The 27,980-nt window shown below is 56.4% G+C and overlaps 1 protein-coding gene across 1 annotated transcript in view; it reads left to right on the top strand.

The window, feature by feature from the left end:
- LOC135894261 (protein unc-13 homolog A-like) overlaps window positions 1-27,980 on the top strand; it is an 82,183-nt gene that overhangs the window by 17,451 nt on the left and 36,752 nt on the right. The window contains 19 exon segments of the mRNA XM_065422324.1: window positions 350-856; window positions 8,067-8,160; window positions 9,147-9,167; window positions 9,169-9,207; window positions 9,209-9,304; window positions 10,092-10,141; window positions 12,464-12,542; window positions 15,768-15,773; window positions 16,495-16,566; window positions 17,123-17,342; window positions 17,614-17,841; window positions 18,704-18,845; window positions 19,808-19,977; window positions 21,554-21,669; window positions 22,229-22,392; window positions 23,610-23,760; window positions 26,462-26,530; window positions 26,976-27,065; window positions 27,643-27,777. Coding sequence (XP_065278396.1) covers window positions 350-856; window positions 8,067-8,160; window positions 9,147-9,167; window positions 9,169-9,207; window positions 9,209-9,304; window positions 10,092-10,141; window positions 12,464-12,542; window positions 15,768-15,773; window positions 16,495-16,566; window positions 17,123-17,342; window positions 17,614-17,841; window positions 18,704-18,845; window positions 19,808-19,977; window positions 21,554-21,669; window positions 22,229-22,392; window positions 23,610-23,760; window positions 26,462-26,530; window positions 26,976-27,065; window positions 27,643-27,777 — 2,449 coding nt within the window.

A 27,980-nucleotide genomic window follows, 5' to 3' on the forward strand; every position in this document is an offset into this window, starting at 1 on the left:
GCCCAGGATCGGGGCCAGACCAGCGGTGTGGTACTGGCCCCCTCCGAAGCCCCCTGGGGCTGAGGAGCAAGGAATGGAAAGCGGCAACGTTTCCCCCTCCCTGCCCCCGCTGCCGGCTCACCCACGTGCCCAAGCTGCGGGTGGGTACCAGGGCGCCCATCCTGGCACGCTTCCCCTCAGCTGCGCCGCCTGGCAGCAAGGCTCTGGCCGCCTGGGGAAGGGCACGAGAGCTGCTGTGGGATACAGGTGGCTGGACGGGTCAGGGGGAACCGGCTCGGACCCAAAGGCCCATTTTAAGCCTCTTCTGTCCTTCTCTCCCCTCCACCCCACCCCCTCCTGCCCCACGCAGCCCCACCGGGAGCAGCCGCTACGCCTCGTCCGGGGAGCTGAGCCAGGGCAGCTCCCAGCTGAGCGACGACTTCGACCCCGACAACGAGAGCCTGCGGGGCTCGGAGCTGGACGAGCGGGACGGGGACTCCTACCACTCCTGCCACAGCTCCGTCAGCTACCACGACGACTCGCCCCGCTGGGAGGAGGACTTCTACCCCGAGGAGGAGGACGAGGACTACAGCGAGAACGAGCAGGACTACCCCAAGGCGGAGGCCGAGGTGCCGCGGGACCAGGAGGCGGACGAGGCCAAGCCCCCGGAGCGCGAGCCCTACCCACAGCCGCCGGCGAAGCAACAAGTGCCCCTGCCGCAGGTGCCAGCACTGAAGCAGCAGCAGGAGAGGAAGGAAGAGAAGGCAGCGTATGTCCCGGAGGAAACTCCAGAGATCCCCCAGGAAAAGCCAGCAGCGGAGGAGCTCCCAGTCCCAGAGAGAGCGCCGGAGCCGGAGCCCCCAAAGCCAGCGGAGGGGTGAGGAGGGGGGGGGGCTGGTGGAGGGAGGAAGGGCTCCCAGGTGGGTGGTGTTTTCTCCTTCAGGGTCTTTAGGGTGCGCCCCCACCCTGGGGCCAGGCAGCTGGGCTGAGCCGTGTAGTGACCGGTGCTGGCTAAGGGAGCTGGAACGTAGAGCCCGTGGCTCGGACTGGCAGTGTGCTGTGTCCGTGGGGCCAGCTCTCCTGCATGCCCCGGCCCTGCGCTGGTCCTGGGCGGCCATGATGGGCAGTAACAACTCACGGTGTGTATGTCACGCCAGTGACCCATGGACCCGGCACGCTAGCAACCCGTGGGGAGCTCACGCTAGCGACCCAGGGAGCTCACGCTAGCAACTCATGGGCCCGGCATGCTAGTGACCCATGGGGCTGGCACGCTAGTGACCCATGGGGAGCTCACGCTAGCGACCCGTGGACCCAGCACACTAGTGACCCGTGGGGAGCTCACACTAGCGACCCGTGGACCCGGCACACTAGCGACCCGTGGACCCGGCACACTAGCGACCCGTGGGGAGCTCATGCTAGCGACCCGTGGGGAGCTCACGCTAGCGACCCGTGGACCCAGCACACTAGTGACCCGTGGGGAGCTCACGCTAGCGACCAGTGGACCCAGCACACTAGCGACCCGTGGGGAGCTCACGCTAGTGACCTGTGGGCGCGGCACGCTAGCGACCCGTGGGGAGCTCACGCTAGCGACCCGTGGGCCCGGCACGCTAGTGGGGACATGAGCTCCGTAGACATTGTGGTCCACTGCTACACAAGCCACGGGGGGGAGCATGTGGCTGCCATGAATGTGTCCTGTGCCCGGCTGCTTGCTGGGTACCCCACTGCCGCACGGCGACTGGGCCGTAGGCGTGGAGGAGGGGCCCTGGGCTGACGTTCTGAACCAGCCTTAGGGCCCCGTCCTGCTCTCATTGGTGCCCGTGGAGCCTTTCCCTTCATGCCAGCGGCAGCTGGAGCAAGCCCCTGCACCTGGTCCCCAGGAGCCTGAAGTGGCTGTGGTGCCTTGATCCCAAGCTGGCGATGGCTTTACCACCGGGGCACCCAGACCTTCTCTGAGCAGGGCCAGACATGCTGCCCCACCCCCTGGGGCCAGCGCCCAGGGGAAAGGTTTGGGAGGAAAAGCCTGGTGCAGTGGCAGCCTTAGCAAACGGGAAGCCCCCGGAACCGGGTGCTGAGCCTGGGTCCGCACTGGCACCTTTGGCACGCTAACAGCGAGCTGCAAGCAGTGATGGGCCTGCCAACCTGTCCCTGGTCCACAGGTCTGGTGCTCTCAGGCAGCTCTGCAACAGTCCCTGTGAGGAGCCCTTCAGCAGGTCAGTCCCCTCAGGGTCACACCCCCACTGGGGTCAGCCCCTCGGCTTCACTGCTCCTGGGACCCAACCGCCGAGCCTTCAGCCCCCCTGGGTCACGCCAGGTGCTCCCCTCAGCGAGTCCGCCTGGCTTGGACACCTGGAGAAGACTTGCACCCCGAAAGGGAGCAGTGCACCCCAACTTCCTGCCCCTGTAGCAGCCGGAGGGTTTCTCAGACGTCTGGAACACAGCGTAGAAAGTCCTTCGTTACCACAGAAAATGGAAAGTTACAGCAAAGTCCATCGGGGTCAGTCCAGACCCTCTGAGCTCTTCTCGCGGCTTCCAGCAGCCCACACTTACCTACCCCACCTGGCCCCTCTTCAGTCCTTTGTCCTCCAGCTGCTCACGCCCCACTGGCTTCCTAAGAGCCCAGGCAATTGGAGTGGCCATTGTCTTCTGCACTGTCCATGGCCCCCTGGCAGCTAGGAATTGGTCACGCCTGTATCTCTGGGTCTCTGCAAAGAGTAAACAACCCTTCCCTCTCACCCCAGTCAACATGCACCACCTAGGGGAAACTGAGGCACACACACTCTTCATACAAAACAATATGAAAAATTCACACAAGCAGAAGATGCAGCCTACGCTCAACAGTAGCGCTTGCAGCCAGCCGTGCTGGGAGGCAGGGCCGGCTCCAGGCACCAGCCTAGCAAGCAGGTGCCTGGGGCGGCCAATGAAGAGGGGGGGCGGCACATCCGGCCGTTCGGCGGCGGGGCCGTCACTCCCTCTCGGAGCGAAGGACCTGCCGCCGAATTGCTGCCATAGAATGAAGCGGCGGTAGAGCTGCCGCCGCTTGCGATCGCAGCCTTTTTTTGGTTTGTTTTGTTTGTTTTTCTGCTTGGGGCAGCAAAAACGCTAGAGCCGGCCCTGCTGGGAGGGGAGCGCTGACCACGACGCCGGGGCTCGGCTGTATTCTCTTGAAGTGTCATCATGGGATCTTTAACCCCCATCAGAGTCAGGTGGAAAGAAGCTCGGTGTCTCATTTCATTTAAGGCACAAGTGTTCCTCACATCACCCTGGTCTAGCCGTTCCTGAGCCAGCAGGGAGGCGCTGATGGGCCGGCCGGCATTTCCACAAGGCGGGGTAAAGCTCCCTTTTTGGTTGAAATGGAAAGGGTCCAATTTGCCCCCATATGCAGGTGTGACAATGCGGTTCTGGCGGAACCCAACTGAGAGTGCCAACTCAGGACAAATTGCTCAAACAGGGCAGTTACAGCCCAAGGCTGGGGTTTTTTCCACCTCTAAGGCAAACCAAACCAGCCAGACTAAGAGGACTTCGGTCTCACCCCACTGGCTAACCGCAAATCTCACAAGCAATCTCCTTAGACACCCCAGTTTCCCAGTATCACCACCAGTGCCACTCGTTATGGGGACAAATGGTTATGAAAACCAAGACCCCAGTAAAAGAAAAAGGTTCTCCTGATCCCAAAGGACCAAGCCCCAAACCCAGGTCAATATACAACTCAGATCTTAACCACAAATCACGCTGTTGCCAATCCTTTAGAATCTAAAATCTAAAGGTTTATTCATAAAAGGAAAAAGATAGAGATGAGAGTTAGAATTGGTTAAATGGAATCAATGACATACAGGAATGGCAAAGTTCTTGGTTCAGGCTTGCAGCAGCGATAGAATAAACTGCAGGTTCAAATCAAGTCTCTGGAGTACATCCCCCGCTGGGATGGGTCTTCAGTCCTTTGTTCAAAGCTTCAGCTTGTAGCAAAGTTCCTCCAGAGGTATGAAGCAGGATTGAAGACAAGATGGAAATGAGGCATCAGCCTTATATAGTCTTTTCCAGGTGTAAGAACACCTCTTTGTCCTTACTGTGGAAAATTACAGCAAAATGGAGTCTGGAGTCACATGGGCAAGTTCCTGCATACTTTGCTGAGTCTGAAGGCATATTTGCCTTCTCTCAATGGGTCCATTGTATAGCTGATGGTCCTTAATGGGCCATCAAGCAGGCTAGGCAGAGCTAACACCAGCTTGTCTGGGATGTCACCCAGAAGCATAGCATAAGTTTGAAATACAGACAGTATAGAGCCAATATTCATAACTTCAACTACAAAATTGATACACACACATAGACAGCCTAATCATAACCAGTAAACCATAACCTTGTCTTAGACACCCCATTTGACCCCCTTTATACAAGATTTGCGTGCCACTACAGGACTTTGGTTGCAACAATGATCTATATGGTCCCAGATTATATCAATAACGTCACAGCAGGTCCCTCCGGTGGGAGGGGGAAGGCCCAAATGTTGGGGGCCCAGCCCCTCTGGAAAATCAGGCCCCTTTTGTTCTGGTTCCCAACTCTGGATGGAGGAACTAACTTTCAGACAATTTTTGGCCTCTTAAATTTTTTTTAAACCTTTAAAAGTTTTCACTTTAAACCACTCCCCCTTTCCGAAGAGCCCACAGCAGCTGCTTTGCTGGCTGCATGAGTACAGCCTTCGTGCCGTACTGCGGTTTTCAACCAGTGTCGGATTTAATTCACTGACTGGAGTCACGTAAACCGCGGTGTAGCTCTGGTGTTCACTGTATCAGAGCCAGGGGGGCTCTGGAGGGGCGTCAGTCTATTACCTGGGTGTTGGATTAAAGCAGGAAGAAAACTTCCTGGAGGGCGTTTATCTTTCCAGGCTGCAGATAAAAGCCCATCCATCTCCTCCCGAGTTGCAGAGATGAAGAAATGTGATGGTTGCATCCCTGGAATGATGTGAATAATTCACAGATGTTGGTCTCTGCTTTTAATATTGAACAGATCTACTTTTCTATGGCTGGGTGAGCAGAATCGCTCCAAAATGGAGAGGACGCAGCCATGGACTTCTTTCTTGGGTTTCTTCCTTTGTTTATAGACCTAAGCTCTTATTTAAAAGAGCACACAGTGAGCTTTGGAATTATCATAGAATCATAGAATATCAGGGTTGGAAGGGACCTCAGGAGGTCATCTAGTCCAACCCCCTGCTCAAAGCAGGACCAATTCCCAACTAAATCATCCCAGCCAGGGCTTTGTCAAGCCGGGCCTTAAAAACCTCTAAGGAAGGAGACTCCACCACCTCCCTAGGTAACGCATTCCAGTGCTTCACCAACCTCCTAGTGAAATAGTGTTTCCTAATATCCAACCTAGACCTCCCCCACTGCAACTTGAGACCATTGCTCCTTGTTCTGTCATCTGCCACCATTGAGAACAGCCGAGCTCCATCCTCTTTGGAACCCCCCCTCAGGTAGTTGTAGGCTGCTATCAAATCCCCCCTCATTCTTCTCTTCTGGAGACTAAACAATCCCAGTTCCCTCAGCCTCTCCTCATAAATCATGCACTCCAGACCCCTAATCATTTTTGTTGCCCTCCGCTGGACTCTTTCCAATTTTTCCACATCCTTCTTGTAGTGTGGGGCCCAAAACTGGACACAGTACTCCAGATGAGGCCTCACCAATGTCGAATAAAGGGGAACGATCACGTCCCTCGATCTGCTGGCAATGCCCCTACTTATACAGCCCAAAATGCCGTTAGCCTTCTAGGCAACAAGAGCACACTGTTGACTCATATCCAGCTTCTCGTCCACTGTGACCCCTAGGTCCTTTTCTGCAGAACTGCTACCTAGCCATTCGGTCCCTAGTCTGTAGCTGTGCATGGGATTCTTCCGTCCTAAGTGCAGGACTCTGCACTTGTCCTTGTTGAACCTCATCAGGTTTCTTTTGGCCCAATCCTCTAATTTGTCTAGGTCCCTCTGTATCCGATCCCTACCCTCTAGTGTATCTACCACGCCTCCTAGTTTAGTGTCATCGGCAAACTTGCTGAGAGTGCAGTCCACTCCATCCTCTAGATCATTAATAAAGATATTAAACAAAACCGGCCCCAGGACCGACCCTTGGGGCACTCCGCTTGAAACTGGCTGCCAACTAGACATGGAGCCATTGATCATTACCCGTTGAGCCCGACAATCTAGCCAGCTTTCTATCCACCTTACAGTCCATTCATCCAGCCCATACTTCTTTAACTTGGCAGCAAGAATACTGTGGGAGACCGTATCAAAAGCTTTGCTAAAGTCAAGGAATAACACATCCACTGCTTTCCCCTCATCCACAGAGCCAGTTATCTCCTCATAGAAGGCAATTAGGTTAGTCAGGCACGACTTCCCCTTGGTGAATCCATGCTGACTGTTCCTGATCACTTTCCTCTCCTCTAAGTGTTTCATAATTGATTCCTTGAGGACCTGCTCCATGATTTTTCCAGGGACTGAGGTGAGGCTGACTGGCCTGTAGTTCCCCGGATCCTCCTCCTTCCCTTTTTTAAAGATGGGCACTACATTAGCCTTTTCCCAGTCATCCGGGACCTCCCCCGATCGCCATGAGTTTTCAAAAATAATGGCTAATGGCTCTGCAATCTCATCCGCCAACTCCTTTAGCACCCTCGGATGCAGCGCATCCGGCCCCATGGACTTGTGCACGTCCTGTTTTTCTAAATAGTCCCAAACCACTTCTTTCTCCACAGAGGGCTGGTCACCTTCTCCCCATACTGTGCTGCCCAGTGCAGCAGTCTGGGAGCTGACCTTGTTTGTGAAGACAGAGGCAAAAAAACCACTGGTTTATAAAAACCATTATATATCTATATCAAATTAAGAAGGGATGGGGAATCTCAGATGATTCTCATAAAGCCTCATGCAACATGCTTGTAAAGTGTGTGTTCTGCACTCAACGTCTCCTGCCAGTGGGGGGGTTGGGGTCAACATAGAAGATAACAACCTACTACTGCTACTTACCCCTGACGGTTACTTCTCCAGCTCAAGTGGTAGCAGTCTGTGTGTTTGCAGTGATGGCTGCAGACTCCAACCCTCCTGAGGCATTGTTCACTTACTTGACTGGATGAAATGACTCGAGATATGGGATGGCGTTTGGGCAGAAATCTTTGACAGCCCTTTCCTGGAGGAATTGGCGCTTAATTTTCACTGCAGTTCTGCACATCCTGGGACCAGAAGCAGAAGTCCCGCAGTACTGTGCCTCCATCTGTTTCCTGTCTGAGGCCCAGCCCATGCAGAAGCTGCAAGAACTGTGATATTGGGAGGGAGACTTCCAGCCTGGCTTGGCAGCTCCAAGGGGCTTGGCTAGCGCAGAAGCCAAGTGACCTTTCAGAGGAGCAGTCGTGGTGGTTGGGTGCTTATCTGAACTTGAACCTCCAAACTTTCTGAGCTTTCCTATCGCTGCTTTCGTGCCGATGCCCCAGGGCAGGGCCCACAAACAAGCGTGAGGCTGGGAGTCAGGACTCCTGGGTTCTGTTCCCAGCTTTGCAGCCAAGTCACTTCCCTTCCCTTTGCAGCTCGCTTTTTTGTGTTAACAGCTTAATTTTGGATCACGTCTGATTCTGGATACCACATCCCGTTAAGTGCCACTCTGTTCTCCCTTACCAGCCCAGAGGGAGGTGAGCAACCTCTACCTCTCAGCCTTCCCATAGACTGTGTGTGTCAGCAGTGCCATGCCCTGGAGGGCAAAGGAAAAAATGGGTAGACAAGGGCATTTTGCCTTTGCAGAGATGTTTAGCTAATTCCCGGTGAATTCCAGGCTTGCTGAAGATCCCATCGCTGGTGAGCTGGAAATAAATAGTTCATGCAACATTGGCTAAACAGCTGAAACAAAAAGCAAGACGGACACACACACACACACACACACACACACACACACACACACACACACTGCCTTCATCAAACACTCTGTCTCTGTGGGAAAGTTGCAGACATGGGTGTCTGTGTACGTTGGCTGGGTGCCATCCCCCGGGCTGGGTCTGACCCGACCCCCCCCCCCCCCCCCCGAGTGAGGCCCCACTAAATGCCTGATCTGTCTGTCCAGTTACAGAGAGCGGGAGGAGGTGGAAGTCCAGGACGCCAAGTCCCGAGCCAAGGCCAACTGGCTAAGAGCATTCAACAAGGTTTGCATGCAGCTGCAAGAGGTGAGTGCGCCCCTCCTGCCCCCACCAGCCGACAGGGGGCTGGCAGGGATCTGTCCAAAGAGGACTTAGACAAGGCAGATTGACGACTTTCCCTCACCAGTGCAGCCCTGGGTTGGAATCGGACGGGAGCCGACTCCCGGGGCCGTGGGGAGGGGGTTAGCAAAGGCATGGCCTTGTGCAGCCCTGGCTCACTGGGCCTGGTGGGTCCCAGCCGAGGGTGAAAGCCCTCCAGCTTCTCCCGTTTGCCCTTGCCAGAGATCATGGGCTCAGGGCCTCCTTGCCATCAGCCAGGCAGCACTGGCCAAGCCACCCTTCATGGAAAGGAGCAGGAGGTTTCCTCATCTAACGAGAACCTGCAGAGCAAGTCCCGGGGCAGCTAGTGCACGGCCCTGGAGTGCTGGAGACTGTTGGCCAAGCTGCGGGGTAGGGGAGCTGGGGGAAATCAGGAGGGGGGCTTTGGGCAGAGCCGAGCAAGCCTGCCTGTGTCACCGCATGCACCTGCCCAGCAAAGCACTGAAGAGCTGTGTGTTCCCAGTGAAGTCAGTGGCACTTCAGGCTACGTCTACACAGCACAAGGTGGGCATGGGCCAGCCTCCCTGAACTGGCCTGAATCCAGCGGGCACGGCTACGTGACGACAGCGCCGCACAGGCTTCGGAGTGGGCTAGCGGGCCCAGTGTGGACCCGGAGTCCGCACTGGGCTTGGGTTACCCAAGCTGTAGCCCCTGCGGTGCTGTCTTCTGGCTGCCAGCTGTGCTCACCGGATTCAGGCTAGCTCGGGTGCTGTGTAGACGTTCCCCTAGCCCCCGAGCAGGACTTCTTCCCCAGGAGAAGGGTAGAGTTCGGAGCGCTGCAGCAGGCGACCCGGCAGAGCTCACTCCCGGCTGTGTCTGGTTCATGTAGACGTTGATCTGTCCACGTGGCTCCCTCCCCCATCCCCACCCCCCGTTGCTTTTATTGAGTTGACCATTTTTTGTTCTGTTTTTAGACTCCATTCTCCATCTTTTCTTTTTCTTTTGGTTCCGGATTCGCCCCCCTGGGGCATCGATTTCCCCCCCCGCTGCTTCTCTTTTCAGTTGTTCACCACCCTGGCCCTTGTGGCCGCGTCTCCCCTCCCCGCGGGGTAGGGCGGTGGCCCGCATGCAGGTAAGCATGTTCGCTTGAACCCAGACCCGTGCTGCGTGTGCCCATCCTGCTGTGTGTGCGTGTGTGTGTGCACGTGTGCGCATGTGTGTGTGTGCGGGAAGGATGGGGTGTCACACTGAGGGGCCGTCACTGGTGTTTGCTCCTGTTCTCCCCCAGGCTCTGCTGCACCCCCAGATTTTTTCCCAGTCTTGGCAAGTGAAAAATCAATTGGGAAAGCAAAGTCCTCCATGGATGTCTGGTCTCTACCAACATCCCTCTGCAACAGCCCATCCCAGATATACTCAGCATCCCATATACTCTGCCAGTCCAACATCTTCCAAAAGAGTTCTGGATGGAACAGACCAGTCAAACTTTTCTGATCAATTCATTGGCTTCCGGATTTCCCCAGCACATGGCCTCTGTAGTTTCTGTGTTACCAGCAACGGGTTAATCAGCTTTGTCAAACTGCTCGGCAACAGAGTTCCTTGCTAGAATCTGCATGGCCAGAGTGCTGGGCGTTTTGTTTCTTCTGCTCATCTAGTTGAATTTAGCTCTTGGTTAAATGCAGCTGTTATTTTGCTCATTCATCTCCGGACTCTCTAATATATTTTATTCCCTGCCCCCCAACCCACACAAGCCCCCCCCCCCCATGTCTGCTGCGCTGTGTGTTGTTGTTCAACGCTCCCCGTGTGTCTCCAAGCACTTGTTCTTCAGCACAGGGAAGCCCCAGTAAATATGCTGCTTGTGGCTCGCCCCAGCTAGCTGCCTGGCCGGGAGGCACCACTGACTCTGTCTGTCTGTCCTACAGGCCCGGGGAGAAGGATCTGGCGAGGCGAAGTCGCTGTGGTTTAAAGGCGGGTGAGTAACCGGGCAAACCTGAAATCTCTCTGTCTTCCAGCCCCATGGCATCTGCGAAACCTGAGCCTGTTGTCAGGAGGAATGCTGATGTTCCCTGGCGTTGGGGGCTGGGGTGGGGGGACATCTTAGATATGTGAGCCTTATGGAGTGGCCCTGTGGGGCGGGGAGCACTATGGAACGAGATGCATCTCCCCAGCCCACGACAGCCACAGTGGGTCCATTTTTCAGAGTTGGGCCTTTTCCGTAGGCCGTTCCCCTGGGCACAGGTCAGTTACTGGAACGGGAGGGTGGTGCAGATCTGCCAGGCACCAGCAGCACCCATCCAGGGATGCAAGCCAGCAAACTGCTCCACGTCTCCACTGGAACGAATCGGGCGGAACAAGCCGAGGAAGAAGAGAAAAGAGCAAGTGTGTCCGGCTGTCACCGACCCCTGTGCTGCAGGTTGCAGCAGGTTCCCACCCCCTTTCTGTGCTCTAAGTGCCCAGGATGTGCCAAGCATCGATGTGTGTGTGATGCCCTTTGCTCTCTGGACATGCCACGTTCGGTCCCCTTCCCGGGCGGCATGTCACAGTCCTGTCTTCCAAACCTCTCGGGAAGGGCCCTGCGTGTCCGACTTCCCAGGGGAAGAGGAGGCTGAGTTCCCCTAGGGGCTGGCTGGCTGAGATGAAGAGGCAGTGACATCTCTGGCTGAGGGCATGAGGCCAAGCTGCCAGCCATCCCTCGAGAGGCAGGGAGATGTATCAGCCACACTTCCCCCATGGCAGATATAGTGGGACCTGCTTCCAGGGAGCTCTGGTCTCCTGGATCTGTGTGGAGAGACCCAGAATTAGTCAGAGAAGCCCCCACCTGCCATGTCCCTCAGAAGACACACAGCTCAGCTGTGATGAATGGCAAGAGTGTTCTGTACTGAGGCTGCCGAACGTGGGCAGCTCTGGGGTTCTCTCTGGCTCCCATCCCAAGGCGGTGGCACTGGGTCTCCGGAACTCCCAGCCTGGGCTAAGTAGCTATTGGAGCGGGTCAGAAAACCAGCAGGTTTTTCCCTGAGATTTCAAGTTTCTAACTGACGTTTCAAACCAAAACAAGCCTTTTCATTTCCCCTTCCAGTCATTCCCTTGCCACAGCAAACAGTCCAACGACCCCGAGCAAAACGCCGGGGTGAGGCAAAATGCACGTTGCGTCACAACGTGAAAGGCTTTATCTGGCTTTAAACTCAAACCCCCAAAACAAAGCAGCCCTGTCAGTCCAAAGCACCGCTTTTCGGAGTGTCGCTTGGGGACAAAAACGCCCGTTCTGACGTTTAGGGCGGGAAAGATCCAAGATTTCATCTGAATTGACACTTAAACGTTTCACTTGCAACAAACCTGGGAGGTTTTTAGTGGGAAAACTTTCTGCACAAACTAGTTACAGCAGTGTAGCTGTAAAGGAGATTGTACCCTACGGAGCCGAGGGGGCTGGATCATCCGCTCCCGGGCACCTCGCTTCCTTGTTCGCTTCTGTGCACAGTGGGGGCAAAATGCTGCCCCTGACTCAGAAACCCCAAAGCCAGCCCCAGCGCGCAGCATTTTCCATTGAAACCAGCATGGGAGCAAAGTTCCAGGACCCACCGTTGACAAAAGGCCGAAACTTACTGAAATTCACATTTTTGTTCTTCCGAATAAACCCCCTTTCTCAGGGCGAGTCCCTCCCCATTCGCACTGGTGTGAGCGAACCCCGAGCGAGGCCCTGGGAGGGATCATCCCTGCCCCCAGCCAGTGTTTGTGGTCTCCCTGCCCAGCCCCACTTCCCACCCCCGGCCCTTTCACTGCTGCATAGCTGCTGCTGTGCTGAGCTGTGGTCTCTCCCTGGCTGTGCAACTGCAGGGTCTCTGTGGCAAGGAGGGGACATGCGCAGGAGTGGCTGGTGACTCTTGTGCATGGTTTCAGACCCTGCTCCGTTCCCCTTTGCCTGGGCAGGAATGGGCACAACAGATGGGCTGAATGCCGGGGCAGCTGGGCGGGATCTGGTGCTGTGATCTACAGGAAATCTGGCGGGCTGATCGGGCGGTCCCTTCTGGCCTTCAACTCTGTGGCTCGAAGGGGGCTTGGGGCAGGGTGTGGGCCAGCCGAGGCCAATGGACCCACCACTACATTGACCCATCCGCTGTCCCCCCTGCAGGGCGGGGACGCAGGTAGGGCAGGGGCCCACGGTAGCCACGGAGCATCTCCGCTGGCAGGCAGCCCGCGAACAGCTGCCGGGCGCTGGGCAGAGCACAGGCCCCTGTGTGCGTGGGTGTCTCCATCGGTCTCCCTGTCCCGCCCCCTCTGACTCTTGTCTCTCTTCCAGGCCTGGCGGCGGTCTGATCATTATTGACAGCATGCCCGACATACGAAAGAGAAAGCCAATCCCCCTAGTTAGCGATTTGGTGAGGCTCCTCCTAATGCCGCTGGCTTCCCTGGCTTGTCTGCTCTTCCCCCGCTGGAGTGCGCCGCGGATCTGGCCCGAGCCGGGTTAACCAAAGGGCTGGTGGGGCTGCCACTCAGCCTCCCCGCTTGCCCGTCAGTGGCCCCCTCCTCCTTTAATCCGGCTCAGGCGCTCTTCGCCTCGTTTGCCTCGCTCGCTCCGTTTAACATGGCTGTGTTTCTGTTCTCTTTTCTGTGGTGCTGGCTGGCTGGTTTGTACCGCAGGGGAGCGGCGGTAAAGTTTCTGCGTTGCATTGACAGCATGCCTGATATTAAGCCTGGACGCAAATCCCTCCCACTAGTCAGCGATCTGGTGAGCTCGTGGTTTTCCGAGTTAAAGAGAGAGCACCCTTTGCATCACCTGCCCGGTCCTTCCCTCCCCCGCCCGGCCCAAACCCTCCACCGAGCCCCAGCAGGTTCCCCCAGAGGGGCAGCTGGAGCACAGGGGCACAGGACTGGGATGTGGCAGGCATGCCTTGCAGTTGGAGCAGGAGCCAGGGCAGAGGGGGAGTCGGTAGCCAGGAATCGGAGCCCAGCATCAGAGCTGGGGTCAGAGGCTGGAACCGAGGGTCAGGACTGGGTTACCGAGGGTGAGGCAAGGCCTGAGCAGGGCTGGTTTCAAGGCTGGTACAGGAGCTATTGCAGCCACTGAACTGCTGCTGGGCTTAAGAACCAGTCTGCTGCCTCTTCCCCCCCATCAGGCAGCCGATACAGAGAACCGCCCTGGCAGGGTGGGTGTGCCAGCATCGGAGCCACATCACTCCCTGGCCGCATGGATAGCTCAGAACGAGCATGCGAAAACCTAGCAGGCAGCGACCCCAGTGCCGGACTGCCGCCCGGCCCACCTCCCCCGCTGCTGACCCGCTGCAGCCCTTCTTGGGTGCGCTAAGATGAGCGAAACCCAGGCCCCGGCGAAGCCCGGGGGAGCTCGGTCAGCCCAGGATTTTACCCCAACTCCATTCAGACATTAGCCGCTGGGCCTGCGGCTAGGGGCATCCCGCCCGGCGAAGGCTCCTCGGCCGCGTCCGGGAGACTCTGCCCTTGGACGCTGTCTGAGTGAGTGCGCACGAATTGCTGGGGGAGACCCAAGACATGGCGAAGGCAGGAGAAATCCTGACCGGCTCAAACATCAGCGGAGGGAAAGCCAGGAAGTGAAGTGACTTGGCGAGGAGATGGGGCTGAGCTGGAGCAGGGTTGGGTCAGGCGTCCCGGCCTGGGCCTACCTCTGTTCCCTGTTCACCCGGCGTTATGGCTCACTGAGGTTTCTACAGCCAGGCTGGACAAACCCCTTTCAGGGCTGGTCTAGGTTCACATGGTCCTGCCTCAGCGCAGGTGACCTCTCCAGGCCCCTTCCAGCCCCACATTTCTGGGAGTCCCAGGGACTCCCCTGTTGGGAGTGTCACTTGCTGCCCTTGAAGGAAGTTGGCAGTTAGTTCCGCAGAGCTGGCCCATGGGGGTCTGCCCCCCAGCCCCTCGGGCTCCTGGGAAATGAGCCAGCCTGCTCGGAGAGTGCGGAGGAGGTCACTGGTCCAAAGGGTGCTGTCTCTTTAACAGAGGTTCTAGGGCCTTGTCCAATACGGGGCATCAGTCAGAGTCCTTCTGTGGTAACATTTGGTTTCTAGTTTTGTTCCCAGATCCCTTCACAAGGGCAGTGGAAATCTTCCCAGCACATAGATGGCACCATCCAGCGCATTCCCATAATTCCCAGCGCATAGACATCAGCATCCAGTGCATTCTCCTAATTCCCAGCATACAGACGGCACCATCCAGCGCCTTCCTGCAGGTCTCTCCATATTCTGCTGCATTCAGGACACTCTCATAATTCACAGAGTATATTCCACTTTATGGAGCACAGTCCCAGAACTCAGACTCTCCATGCCATTAGCGCGAGCCATATACACCACAATATACACCACACCCGCGCCCGTAAAGAACAGGATATACCCTTACAACCAGTGCATTCCTGTAATTAACTTCTCTAACCAACACGCTCCCGTAATTCACAGACTATATACCGCTACGTGCACTGCTGTAATTCACAGCGTATTGCAGTGGTAAGGCTCATCCAACCCCAGTCAAGCTCCCCTCAGTGCAGACCCACCCGAAACACGCAGCCTGCTTGGTGCTATTTTCGCTGGTGACAAAGAAGGACAAAATTTGAAACCGGACCCCTTGTTGCCTTCTCACCTAGGCTCCCCCTTTGCCTTCCCCTCCTCCTCTTCAGTCCTTTGGTTGGGGTTGTGCTTTGCACCCCACCCCAGGGATTCTGTTGTCCTTGTGTTTCTCTCCACCCAAGCTGCCTCGCCTTGTTCCTTTACTGCCTTGTCCGCGTGGCGCCCGCGTGCTGCTCTCCCCTGGCCCCGGGAGGGCAAGCTGCTGCTGATGCCCCTGCGCTGAGTGTTGTGTTTGTCTCTCTGTGTTGGTGATGGAGCAATCCGGGGTTGGGTGGCGAAGGGAAGGTGTCTGCACTGGGCTGTAGTATGTATAGGGGGATACGGACAGCGGGGAAGATGCCCTGTGGTTGGGGGGGGGGGGACGGAGGTGGCCTCCTGGTGACACGCTGCACTGGGATGCATTTTATCCCCATCCACCATGGACAGCTTTATCTCTATAGCAGTCAGGCTCCTTTCCTTGGGCGACCCCTTAAACCCCAACCCCGTAGAAACATTCCCACCGACTCCACTGAGCTTCAAATCAGGCGCTACACGCCCAGGAAGCAAGCTGGCCCTGCCCGGCAGCTGTGCCCAGATGAATACAGATGGGAGCATGCATCCTCTCTTCTCAGAGAGAAGAATCTGCTGTTGCCCTAAAGCAGTGGCAGAGAGCCCCTCTCCCCCCCTCCCCCCCGTCAACCCCTATCACTGGCTCAGGGCCATACCTGAACCTTAAACCTGCTTCCTCTGGTCTATGCCTACGTTTTGTTACGCCCACGCTCAGCCACCCTGAACCACCTGAGGGGCCAAGGGTCCCTGCAATACCTGAGGTACAGAATGCAGCTAGTTCCAGCTCCTGGCTGAGAGTGGGGAAAAGTAACAGCGAAATGTCCAGAAGTGGGTTAGCGTTTGGTGCCGTCTATGTCCCCATCCCTATGACAGAGAGGAAAGAAGTAGGACTTGACTTCCCTGTGTGAAAGGGCTGATATAACTGTCTTTTGCTTTCCATCCCTCTGGCTCTGGGCTCCCTCGCAGGCTATGGTAAGTCCTGCATTGTTTCTCGCACCTGAGTTTCTTCCCTTGTCCTGTTTCTTGCAGAAAATATTCGGGGCTTTAATGTAAACTGCCGGGCTCATGAGCAGCTCCCACGGCAGAGAATTGTAGATTCTGGCCAGCAGGGGGGAGGATCTGGAGGTCAAGTCAAGACCACCCCAAACTGTTTGAATGGGGATGAAAATTGAGGCCAACGCGGGCTGGTGAACTGGGTCCTGTCTGGCCACATGATGTGAGGGCCGCCTGAGCTGGGGGCGAGGCAGGTGGCTTACACCTGACGTTGAGGAGCTTGCCCGTTGTCAGAGATGAGGGCTCTGGGCTTGAAGGGTTGTCCTGCTTTGGTAGCCACCATGTGACTAATCCTGAACCCACCTTTCCCTGCCCAAGCTTTGGCCCATACGCCTAAAGGGCTTGTGGCCTTGGCGTGCTAGTCATTTCATCTACCCCCTGCTGCAGCAGCGCCCAGGACCATGTCTGAATGCGTCCCACTGGCCTGCTGAGTCCTTTGGCCATCGGGCCCAGGAGGGACCCAGCACTGCTGGGGCATGTCCCTAGAGATGTCCTGGAGATGCTGCGGTTTCCACCACACTGAGGAGCTGGGCATCTTGCCTTGAGACCTTTGCTTTTAAAAGCCCACCGGCTGGGGGGCGGGGCTGGCTGTGACTCCTCCCCGCTGATACAGCTGTTTGATTCTGTTTCACTCCAACAGTCGTTGGTCCAGTCCAGGAAAGCCGGAATCACGTCAGCACTAGCATCAAGCACCTTAAACAACGAAGAGCTAGTAAGTGCTCCCGCTCGGCATCCCTGACTCTGCTGTCGCAGGCTCCAGACACCGAGCCTGTCAGACTGCACAAGCGAAGCAGGGTCGGGGGGGTCATCCGTGGGACGGGACCCTGCCAAGGAAGAGACGGGTGCTGCAGGGAAGCGGGGCAGATGAGATTACTTGTTCCTGAGTCAGCGCTGAACCAGGGTGGTTACCAGGGGCTCTGTGACGTGAGAGGTGTCATCTCTCAGAGGGGAAAAAATAACCAGCCTGCTTGTGGCTGTTAAAGCTTTCCCAGCTGGGGTATGAACTGGGCTAATCCCGAGGAAGGTCATTGCATTCTGCCCACTTGCTCTGGTGTCCTTCATTGCCCATCCCGTTGCTGCGCGCTGTTAAGCAGCGGCTGTGTCCCACCCCAGAGCTGGCCGCATGTCAGTGGCAGGGGAAGGTCTGCATGCCCAGTACTGGAGGGATGGAGACCACTGTCTATAATCTTTTGCTGGCTGGGCTGCGACAAGATCCTGGATGGTGTCAACTTTTTTCCTTTCCCCTCCCACCCCATTTCTTTGCTTAGAAAAACCATGTTTACAAAAAGACCCTTCAAGCCTTAATCTACCCCATCTCCTCCACGACCCCCCACAACTTCGAGGTGTGGACCGCCACCACCCCCACGTACTGCTACGAGTGCGAGGGGCTGCTGTGGGGCATCGCCCGGCAGGGCATGCGCTGTACGGAGTGCGGGGTGAAGTGCCATGAGAAGTGCCAAGACCTGCTGAACGCAGACTGCCTACAGCGTAAGGGGGCGCAGCCTCTCTCTTCCTTTGGCTTCTGTGGGGGGTTGTCAAGAGACCCTAAGTGATTTAGGAGCACAAATCCTAAGCCTTCTGCATGCCTTCGATGTCTTACAGACCCCCATGCAGGGGGCCAGAGGGTGGCGGGGGGTCTTACGTACCCCTGTTAACTCTTTAATGCCAGCACGGAATGAATGCTTGGGAGGGGGCCACCCCATGCGAGTGCTCCCCAAAGGCAGTCTGTCCCAGAATCTCCCCTCTCAATCACCCCCAGGAGCGGCCGAGAAGAGCTCCAAGCACGGGGCGGAGGACCGGACCCAGAACATCATCATGGTGCTGAAGGACCGCATGAAGATCCGGGAGCGGAACAAGCCCGAGATCTTCGAGCTGATCCAAGAGATCTTCGCCGTCTCGAAAGCCACCCACACCCAGCAGATGAAGGCCGTGAAGCAGAGCGTGCTGGACGGCACCTCCAAGTGGTCGGCCAAGATCAGCATCACAGGTAGGGGCAGGGCCAGGCCGACGTGCCCTGCCAGCTCTGGGCACGCACCCCTGAGCGAACACTGATAGAGGGGGAAGGGAGTAGAACCCGCGCCCCCTGGAGATCTCTGGAGATCCCCATCCCACCGTGATGGCGTTGGAGCTGGCACCGGTCAGCACCACATCATGGGGACCCCATGCCACCCTCTGAACTCCAGACCAGGCACTCTCAGCTCTATTGCTGTAGGGCTTACCGCTCCCAACATGCTGTGTGTTGCCTTGATCCACTCGAAATTGGCTAAGGACAGAGCATTGCATGCTGGGACCTGAAGCCTGCATGGGCGGCAGCTCCCTGTTAATGAGGCTCTCGACGCCCAGGGCTCTGTGTGCAGATCTCTGGAGCCCAGCTTTGTCCCCTGCTGTGGATCTCGCAGCAGGCTAGGTCAGGTCCCTCATGCATCGAGGGGTAGATATTCTTCTGCTGTCGTTAGCCCATTGCGGAGACTGTGCCAGGTGCAAGCAGCTGAGAGGAAATTAACCGGGCACTTTCCTCCCTTTGGGAGCCCAGGAAACACACGTCTCCAGCACGGGCTTTTGGCAAAAGGAAGCGAATTCCCATTAGAACCTGCACCAATCCGGCTGGATGCCTGGATCCAACCCTTGCAATGGATTCCAAGCCAAGTCGGGCTCCTCTTTCGAGCTCTGGCTGATTTGAAAATCGCTTGTTGCCCGGTTGTTCTGTATCTGCCATTGATTCCTGTTTTTATCTGTTCTCTCTGTTGTGTGTGTATTGTGTCTCTGTGGGGCTGGCTGATGCGTGGTGCCGTGTGTGTGCATATAAACATTTGTGCCTCTGTGCGCATGGGGTGTGTGTTGTGTTATAGTTGTCTGTGCCCAGGGCCTGCAGGCAAAGGATAAGACAGGCTCCAGTGACCCGTATGTTACTGTCCAGGTTGGAAAGACGAAAAAAAGGACTAAAACGATCTATGGAAATCTAAACCCGGTCTGGGAGGAGAATTTCCATTTGTAAGTTACATCCTACTCCCTGCCCCACCTCTCTAGTCCCCAGGGCTGCCTGGCGCGCGGGGCCGCGTGTTCCTTCTTCTCAGTCACCCAGGCCTGCAGCTTGATTTGCGTTCACACTGCACAATGACAGGACTTGGACCAAGTCACAGCGGGTTTTGGGCTCTGTCCCAAACCCCGTCCTCGGACCTGGGCCCAGAGCGCTTGCTGACCTGAGTCAAACTGATTGTGTGCGGCCCGAAGGGGGGTGTGGGCTGAAATCAGAGTCAGAGCAGGGGGGTTAGCGTGCTGTGTAGACATACCGACTCCTGGTGTGCACTGGGCTCACTATATCTGGGATGGATTTTCTCCGGGGGTCAGTTGCTTCTGGTTGTTTCCAAGCCCTGGTCAGGAATTTGGAGGGGACAGCCTCTCCCCCAGGACATGACAGCACTGGAGGCATTGGCCGGCCTGTGGCTTTAGGTCCTGTGGCTTCATGCCACCTGAATGCTTGATCTTCCCACCCTTCCTGCAGGAGACCCTTGTGTCACCTGAGTTTTGTGCTAGCGCTCTCTGCCGGACGCCCAAGGAGGCTGAATTCCAGCTCTCCTGGCTCAGGATTGAAGTTGGACGGTTCACCCCTGTATAGAAAGCCTGCACAAGGTCCACGCACCACTTAAGTCCCACTTAAGCCCGGTGCATGGGCCTTGTGGGAATTAAAAAGTGCGTCAGCACGCCAGCACTGTCTGTCCACGGTGGGGAATTGCAGGCTCCGGGGATGCTGGTCTGGGGGCAGTTACCCACCCCCAGCACTCCTAGGAGCCTTTTGCGATAGGACTGCAAGGGTGTGAGGGAGCTCCCAGTTGAATGGCTGGGTTTTGCTGGGGGATGGGCGGGGGGTTCTTTGCTAGGAATGCCCCCTTCCTGGAGGCTAACCTGGTTCATGTCATTGCTCTGGGAATTTCTCTGTCCTCCCCCCACCCCAGCGAATGCCATAACTCCTCCGATCGGATCAAGGTGCGGGTCTGGGACGAGGACGACGATATCAAGTCCCGCGTCAAGCAGCGCTTTAAGAGAGAATCCGACGACTTTCTGGGCCAGACGATCATAGAGGTCCGGACACTGAGCGGGGAGATGGATGTCTGGTACAACCTAGGTAATCCCCTGTCCCCGGCACAGTCAATAGACAACTCTAGGGCCCGCTCCAGCCCCCGCAGCAGTCAGTGACCCGCTCCCGTTGTCTCCACTGGCTGCCACTCTGTGGTATGTAGCGATTTCCGTGCAAACAAGGTTGAAAAGCTTTTCAGAGTGTTGTCGCTATTTATCATTTACACGGCCGGTGTGTCATTGTATTGTATTTATTTGTTACTGCATCATTGGACAGAGGCCACAGGGCTGGCAGGGACCTCCTGGGCCCCGGAGTCCAGTCTCTGCTAGCGCAGGCAGCTCCGGCTGATAATCCTGCTCCATCCTCACCCCAGCTAGGTCGTTCGTCCCCAAAGCTCCTCTGGGGAGACTGCTCCAGAGCCTCTCTCCTCTGCTCCAGAGCCTCTCTCCTCTGCTCCAGAGCCTCTCTCCTCTGACGGTTAGAAACCTGCGTCTCCTTCCCAGCCTGCGTTTGTCCCTGGGCGGATTCATCCCTGTTCGTTCTTGTGCCAGCGCTGTCCTTTCGTTTCTCTCCCTCCCTGGCGTCCCCCGCACCCCCACGTATGTATCGAAAGCAATCAGATCCCCTCCCGGCCTTTATTCTGCCGGGCGATACAAGGCAGGTTCTCGTCTCCTCTCGTGAGGCAGGCCCTGCGTTCCCCTGATCACCTTAGGAGCCCTTCTCAGCACCTGCTCCATCCTTCTTCAACTGGATGCAGGAGTCCAGACAAGATGAAATCCATTGTTGTTTGTGTTCTAATACCACCTACAGGCACTGTACGTACACATAGCAGGAGAGAGTCCTCACACCGGAGAGCTACAGCTGAATAGACCCAGGGAATAGCATTAGCCCCTTTTACAAACAGGAGCTGAGACCAGTGATTTGCCCAAAACCCCCAGGTCATAGCCGGGAATTGAACCTAGCCTGCCTATGTGCCAGACCCGGGCAGTACCCCCATCACGGAGTGTGGGGGGAGACCAGTGGAGTGTGGGGGGGAGACCAGGCCCTGCACCCCCGGTTTCCTGCGATTCACCATGACTCTCAGCCAGCCAGTAAAGCAGAAGGTTTATTTAGACGACAGGAACACGGTCCAAGACAGGTCTTGCAGGTACAGACAACAGGACCCCCTCAGTTTGGTCCATCTAGGGGCCCCAGGGACACCACAGCCCCATGGGGGGGGGGGTCAGAGCCCCATCTGGGCTCCCCTCCCTTTCACCAGCCAGCTCCAAAACTCAAACTCCCTCCAGCATCTCCCACTCAGCCTCCCCTGGCTCCTCCCCCAGCCTTTGTCCAGTTTCCCAGGCAGAGGTGTCACCTGGCCTCCAATCCCCTTCCTGGTTCTCACGTTACATGCTCAGGTATCTTCCCTCAAGGCCAGTCTCCCATCCCCCAATGCAGACCGTCCCAGCCAAACTCCCCTGCCACCTTCCCCGGCCAACACTCCCCACTCAGCATTTAAAGACCACATTAAGAACAGTCCCAGTTTGTCACATCCCCCAGGTCAGCGTTTCCCACTGCCTTTTGCTGTTGTAAAGGGCCGTCAGTGAGCTAATGCTTCCTCTGCTTCCTGCTCTCCTGTCGTCAGACAAGCGGACGGACAAGTCGGCCGTGTCCGGAGCCATCCGGCTGCACATCAGCGTGGAGATCAAGGGAGAGGAGAAGGTGGCACCGTACCACGTGCAATACACCTGCCTGCACGAGGTGAGCCATGCCCCAGGGCCTCGCTGCTCCCACCCCGCCCTGCTGCCTTTTATCATCAGAACGCTGGTTTTAAAATGTCTTAAAGTTTCAAGTGAATTTGAAGGGCCTGGTCTGGGAGCCCCAGAGAGCGAAGGGCTCCCGTCCTTGCCAGAGCGGGCACAGCAGGGGCACTGATTCTGCCGCACACTGCCCCATGCCAGCGTGCCTTACCCGGGACTCGGAGGGACCGTGTAGGGAGCTCAGTCTCCAGGGCTAGTGGACCTGTCTTCCTAGGGCGTCTGTTTATATCGCCCCCCGCCCCTGGATCTGAGTCTCCACCGCAGCAGCAGGTGCACCGGTGCCAATCAGGCAGTGTTCTTGCAGTCACTTGCCCTGGTGCAGATGCTTACCAGGGCCCAAGAGAACTGAGCTCTCCATTCGCTGCGTCCACTCAGCAGTGCCGGGCCTCTGACACACACAGCAGCGTTATAATCCCTCCCCAGACCCACTCGCACTGATTCTCCAGTTGAAGCCCTTCCGAGCGGTGACCCTGAGGGCTCTCTTCTGTCCCGTGCCTTAGAACCTCTTCCACTTCGTGACGGACATACAGAACAACGGGGTGGTGAAGATCCCCGAGGCCAAGGGGGACGACGCCTGGAAGGTGTACTTCGACGAGACGGCCCAGGAGATAGTGGACGAGTTCGCCATGAGATACGGGGTGGAGTCCATCTACCAGGCCATGACGTGCGTCTCTCCCGTTTGCTCCCTGTTTGTTTGAAGGGGTTAAATTAACACAGGGCAAAGGGAAAAGATACATGGCCAGATCCTCGGCTGGTGTCACCAGGAGCAACTCCCTTGAAGTCAATGAGTGAAGTTGATTGACAGCTGAGTCCTGCCCTGTGCCGTGGGAGGGGAGAAAGGCGTAGAACGTCTCTCTCTGCGGGGGCCTGGGATTCCCCATCTCCAAGAGCCCCTGGCACTGATGTCCACTTGGGGGGGGGTGCAGAGTGTTTGGTTAGTCCAAGCCCAGGGTGCGGGTGCGGGAGCGAGTTCAGCCGTTCAGACAGACACATGGAGCCTGCAGCGTCCCCCCTCGGGCTGGCTGCTACGGAGTCACCCAATGGGCAGGGGAGAGGCGCACGCCGCCTTTGAGCATCAGATTGGTTCTGGTTTGAAGAGAAAGGTGCAGGGCTCCGTCTGCTCCCAAACATACGCACTGCACACGCACGCCCTACACACACTGCACACAGCCTACGCACTCTGCACACACACTGCACATGCACGCCCTACACACACTGCACATGCACGCCCTACACACACTGCACATGCACGCCCTACACACATTGCACACGCACTGCACATGCACGCCCTACACGCACTGCACATGCACGCCCTACACGCACTGCACACGCACGCCCTACACGCACTGCGCACGTACTACACACAGAGCACACTCTTCACACATGCACACACCCTGCACGCACACACACTACACACATTGCACACACACACACTGCACATGCCCACGTGCACACCTTTCACATACACACATCCTGCATGCACACACACACACACCTTGCACACCCTTCACACACCACCCCACAATCCAAACCACCCCCTACATACATCCATTCTACAAGCCACACGCCATGCATACATAAACAAACAGATGAACACACTCTGTGCGCTATCCCCTTCTGACATACTTGCTTCACAACCCACACTGCGCACAGGCACACACACAGCAGCCCCTTCTGACACACAGGGCCCATGGTCTACAAAGCACACATGGCACGTACACATCCTACATCCCACGGCCTTCCCCCCCCACTGCACCCTGCTCTCACACCCAGACCACACCAGACCCGTCGTGCAGCACGTCCCATAACTGCAGCATCCCGGCCCTCACGCACGGCCCCGGACTCTGAAGGCCTTGCAGCCTGTCATCTCTTCTCTTTCAGTCACTTTGCCTGCCTGTCCTCCAAATACATGTGTCCCGGAGTGCCGGCCGTGATGAGCACCCTTCTAGCCAACATCAACGCATACTATGCCCACACCACTGCCTCCACCAACGTGTCTGCCTCAGACCGCTTTGCTGCTTCCAATTTCGGGGTAAGTCCTATGGTGCGTAGAGCTCTCCTTCCTATTTCTCTCTTCTCGACGCCCGTTGGGAGGGGAGCGGAGTAGAAGGAGCCATGCAAAAACATCACCACCAAAGGGCAAGTGCTCCCCGCTTGATCGCCACTTTGAAAACCCTCCAGTTTTTCTTGGCAAATTTGCGACTGTTTCACCTAAAAGGGTAAAACTTTGCTTTTAAAAAAGCACTGGATGTTTTGTGTGAAATCTGGCCCATTTTTGACCACTGGTGGAAATCGCAATGAAATCATATATAAAAACTCACCCTTTTGATATCAAAAAACCTCCCCACCCACCAGCAGAAAGCAAATCTTTGCAGGCAGGCAGTTGCCCAAAGAGAAATCCCGAACGCGTTCACCAAAATCCATTGTGACTTTTGCACGGCCCTGGTAGTTCTTGGTGAAACCTGAATTCAGAGCAAACTCTATAGAACCCCCGACTCCCCACTGCCCATCCGGTCTGGACAAACCTCAGAGAGATTTGCATTTTGGCCCTGATCCTGCAAAGACCGTGGCATGTGTTTGACTGTACTCATGTTGACCAGCCCAGGAGAGTTCAGGGGAATACTCACATGTGTAAAGGAAAGTATGTGCATAAGTGTTGGCAGGACTGGGACATGGGACTGGAAGCTAAAAGCAGGAAAGTTTCTAAAGGTGACAGATTAACAGGTTAAAGATTAGTTAGTTAGTTACCAAGTATCAGGGGGTAGCCGTGTTAGTCTGTATCCACACAAACAACGAGGAGTCCGGTGGCACCTTAAAGACTAACACATTTTTAGGGCATTATAATTATAATATAATATATATAATAATAATATATTTATAATAAATCTGTTAGTCTTTAAGGTGCCACAGGACTCCTCATTGTTTTAGTTAATTAGTTGAGTTAAAAATGATGGTCCCGTTCTTGATCTCTGTTCACCCAGTGCAATTCTGGAATAACCCCATAAAAGTCCCCGCTAGCAAATCCCTTCCCCCCACAGAGAGACCTTGCAAACAACACTGGGGCAGCATCCCAGCAGGAAACTTAGGGTTACCATATTTAAACATTAAAAAAAGAGGACACTCCATGGGGCCCTGGCCCCGCCCCTTTCCCACCCCAACTCCGCCCCCTCCCCTGAGCGCCCCACATTCCCCCTCCTCCCTCCCAGCCACGCAAAACAGCTGCCTGAGCGCTACCGGCTTCACGGTTTGCTGGGCAGCCCCCAGACCTCCAGACCCTGCGCCCCCGGCTGGGCGCTTCCCCAGCGCAGCCGGAGCCGCTCAGGTAAGCAGGGGACTGGGGCAGGGATGCCGGCATTTTCCCGGACATGTTCGGCTTTTTGGCAATTCGCCCCGGACGGGGATTTGAGGCCCAAAAAGCCGGACATGTCCAAGAAAATCCAGATGTATGGTAACCCTAAGGAAACCAGCCTGGCAGACCGTGTCCAGGCTCAGTCCCTTTCCCAGCCTGGCTGCCGGCCAGTGGAACGTTTACTTACTTACGATTATTAGTTATTAGTATTCATTATTTAGTGAGTGCTGATGGGGCACAAGCCCAAGGCCTCAGGCTGAACGCCCTGACTTAGGGCTCTCCCTCCTGTGGGGTAAACCCAGAGTGACTCCAGAAAACTCAGTGGAGTTCGTCTAGATTTATAGCCGTGTAAATGAGACCAGATTCCAGCCATTCGGGTTTATTCTGGCAAAGTTCCCGTTGTCCTCACTGAGCAAGGACTTCGGGCCCTTTTAAGGTGGCACCATAGAACTGGCAGGGGCCTCGCGTGGTCTCTAGTCCAGGCCCCTGCACTCAAGGCAGGGCTCCGTATTACCTAGACCATCGCTGACGGGTGTTTGTCCAACCTGCTCTGAAAAATCCCCAATGATGGAGATTCCACAACCTCCCTAGGCAATTTATTCCAGTGCTTCACCACCCTGACAGTTAGGAAGTTTTTCCTAATGTCCAACCTAAACCTCCCTTGCTGCAGTTTAAACCCCTTGCTTCTTGTCCTATCCTCAGAGATTAAGAAAAACAAATTTTCTTCCTCCTCCTTTTAACAACCTTTTATATACTTGAAAACTGTTCTCATGTCCCCCCTCTCAGTCTTCTCTTCTCCAGACTAAACAAACCCAGATTTTTCCATCTCCCCTCCCAGGTCATATTTTCTAGACCTTTCGTCATTTTTGTCGCTCTTCTCTGGACTTTCTCCAGTTTGTCCACATCCTTCCTGAAATGTGGTGCCCATTTTATAGGCCAGTTTACTGTTATGTACCAGTGAATCCAGCTCGTAGTAGAGGAGAGCACAGGCTCCCCTGCATTGGATCTCAAGGGGCTTCTCGACTTAAGCTGCTGGACTCAGACAGAGCCTGTGGTTCTCTCTGGCTCTCCAGCTCCCATCCCAGCATCACCAGACAGGGGCTGCTGACAACCCGCCTAGGATTAAGCTGCTCACTGCACTACAGTTTGCTCCTGAGTTTACGTTTGTTTCTGAACCTTCCTGCTAAGTGTAACAGAGAGATGGTAGCTAGCGTCAGTAAACGCGCGCCCCTCACCCAGCACGGCTCTGCTGACACACACAGCCCCGCCCGCAGGGGGTAGCTGCCAAGGGCCAGAGGGGGGCGGTCTGGAAACGGCTGAGCCGGGGAGGTGGGGAAATGGGCTTTGGTCGCCGTTCTCCCGTTTACCTGGCGTGTCTTTGCAGAAAGAACGTTTCGTCAAGCTGCTGGACCAGCTGCACAACTCGCTCCGGATTGACCTGTCCATGTACCGGGTAAGGGGAACCAGCCCCACACGGGGTGGGGGACGGGGACGAATGCTGGCAGCCTTTGAAACGGGCTTCAGAGCTGCTCCCTGGTCACCTGCAGCCGAGTCCCTTGTGCGAGGAGTCTCCTGACACCAGGCTAGAGCCTGTCCAGGGCTCAGGCTGCTCCAGTGGATGAGGTGCTGGAGGGGGATTCAGGAAACTGGATTCTAGGCCCAGTGTCTGCTACTGACCTTGGCTGAGTCATTCTGTGCCTCAGTTTCCCCACCTATGGGAGCAGCGCTGCTCAGCTTGGAGAGCTGTGGATGGAAATGGGAGGTTTGCCACTGGTTTCAGTGGGAGCAGGATTGGTATTGATCAGACCACCCGTTAGCTCTGAAACTTCAACCAGGGGACCCCCTGCTTGCTCTCCTAGCCGTCATGTGGCCCTCTAATCTTCTCTCTTTCCTGGCAGAACAACTTCCCTGCCAGCAGCCCGGAGAGGCTGCAGGATCTCAAGTCGACGGTGGATCTGTTAACTAGCATCACCTTCTTCCGAATGAAGGTAACGCCCAGTGCCTGCCGGCTGGTTCCCTCTCAAAGGGAGAGATCCCCCAGCTCCCAAAGGAGCAGCCACTTGGCCTGGGATCCCTCTGCTTCCAGAATGCAGCTGAGGAGCTGTGCCACATATTAATTAGCTTAATTAATTGCCCATCCTGTGTACTGAAATCCAACGCGAACCACCATGGAGTTCAGTGGTAATAACAGCGCTTCTGTCGAATGGCATCTGGCGATCCTGGAAGTGACAGCAGTCCCATGCCAGGGCTCTGCCTTGCCGGCTCAGAAGGGGTGGGATTTCTCACCCCGGGGGGCGTCCTGCTCCGGGCAGGCAGCCCAGGGCTGGCACTAGGGACATGGGCACTGAGCGAGGCTCCTTGTGTGACTCGGGCAGCCTGTGATGCATCCCATGGCAGCTTCCCGAGTGACACCTGCTGTCTGGCGTCCCTCCCCTGGCAGCCAAGAGCCAACGCCTGGCACTGCCTGAGCTCCCGGCGACGTGGGTTTTCTTTTCCAGGCAGCGAGGCCGTCTCGGGAGGCGGCCGTGGCAAAGCGTGACCATGTCTCCCTTCCCCATCCCACAGGTGCAGGAGCTACAGAGCCCGCCCCGGGCCAGCCAGGTGGTAAAGGACTGCGTGAAAGCCTGCCTCAACTCCACCTACGAGTACATCTTCAACAACTGTCACGAGCTGTACAGCCGCGAGTACCAGACCGACCCGGTACGTGGGGCAGGGGGCGGAGCCCCGCCTGGCCGCCCTCCCCGCCGCGGGGCAGGCAGGGCCTTTCGGGGGGCGGGGGGCGCCCTCGGGCGCTTCCAGATCAGCCTTTGCCCGGGGCAGAGCCTCTCAGCTGCTGGGTAGCGAGAATCTCAGCTCCTGGTTCCCTGTTGCGGCAGCTTTCCTCGGAGCTGTCCCCACTTCTC

The sequence above is a fragment of the Emys orbicularis genome, chromosome 24 (assembly GCF_028017835.1).
Source record: "Emys orbicularis isolate rEmyOrb1 chromosome 24, rEmyOrb1.hap1, whole genome shotgun sequence".
Taxonomy (NCBI): domain Eukaryota; kingdom Metazoa; phylum Chordata; order Testudines; family Emydidae; genus Emys; species Emys orbicularis.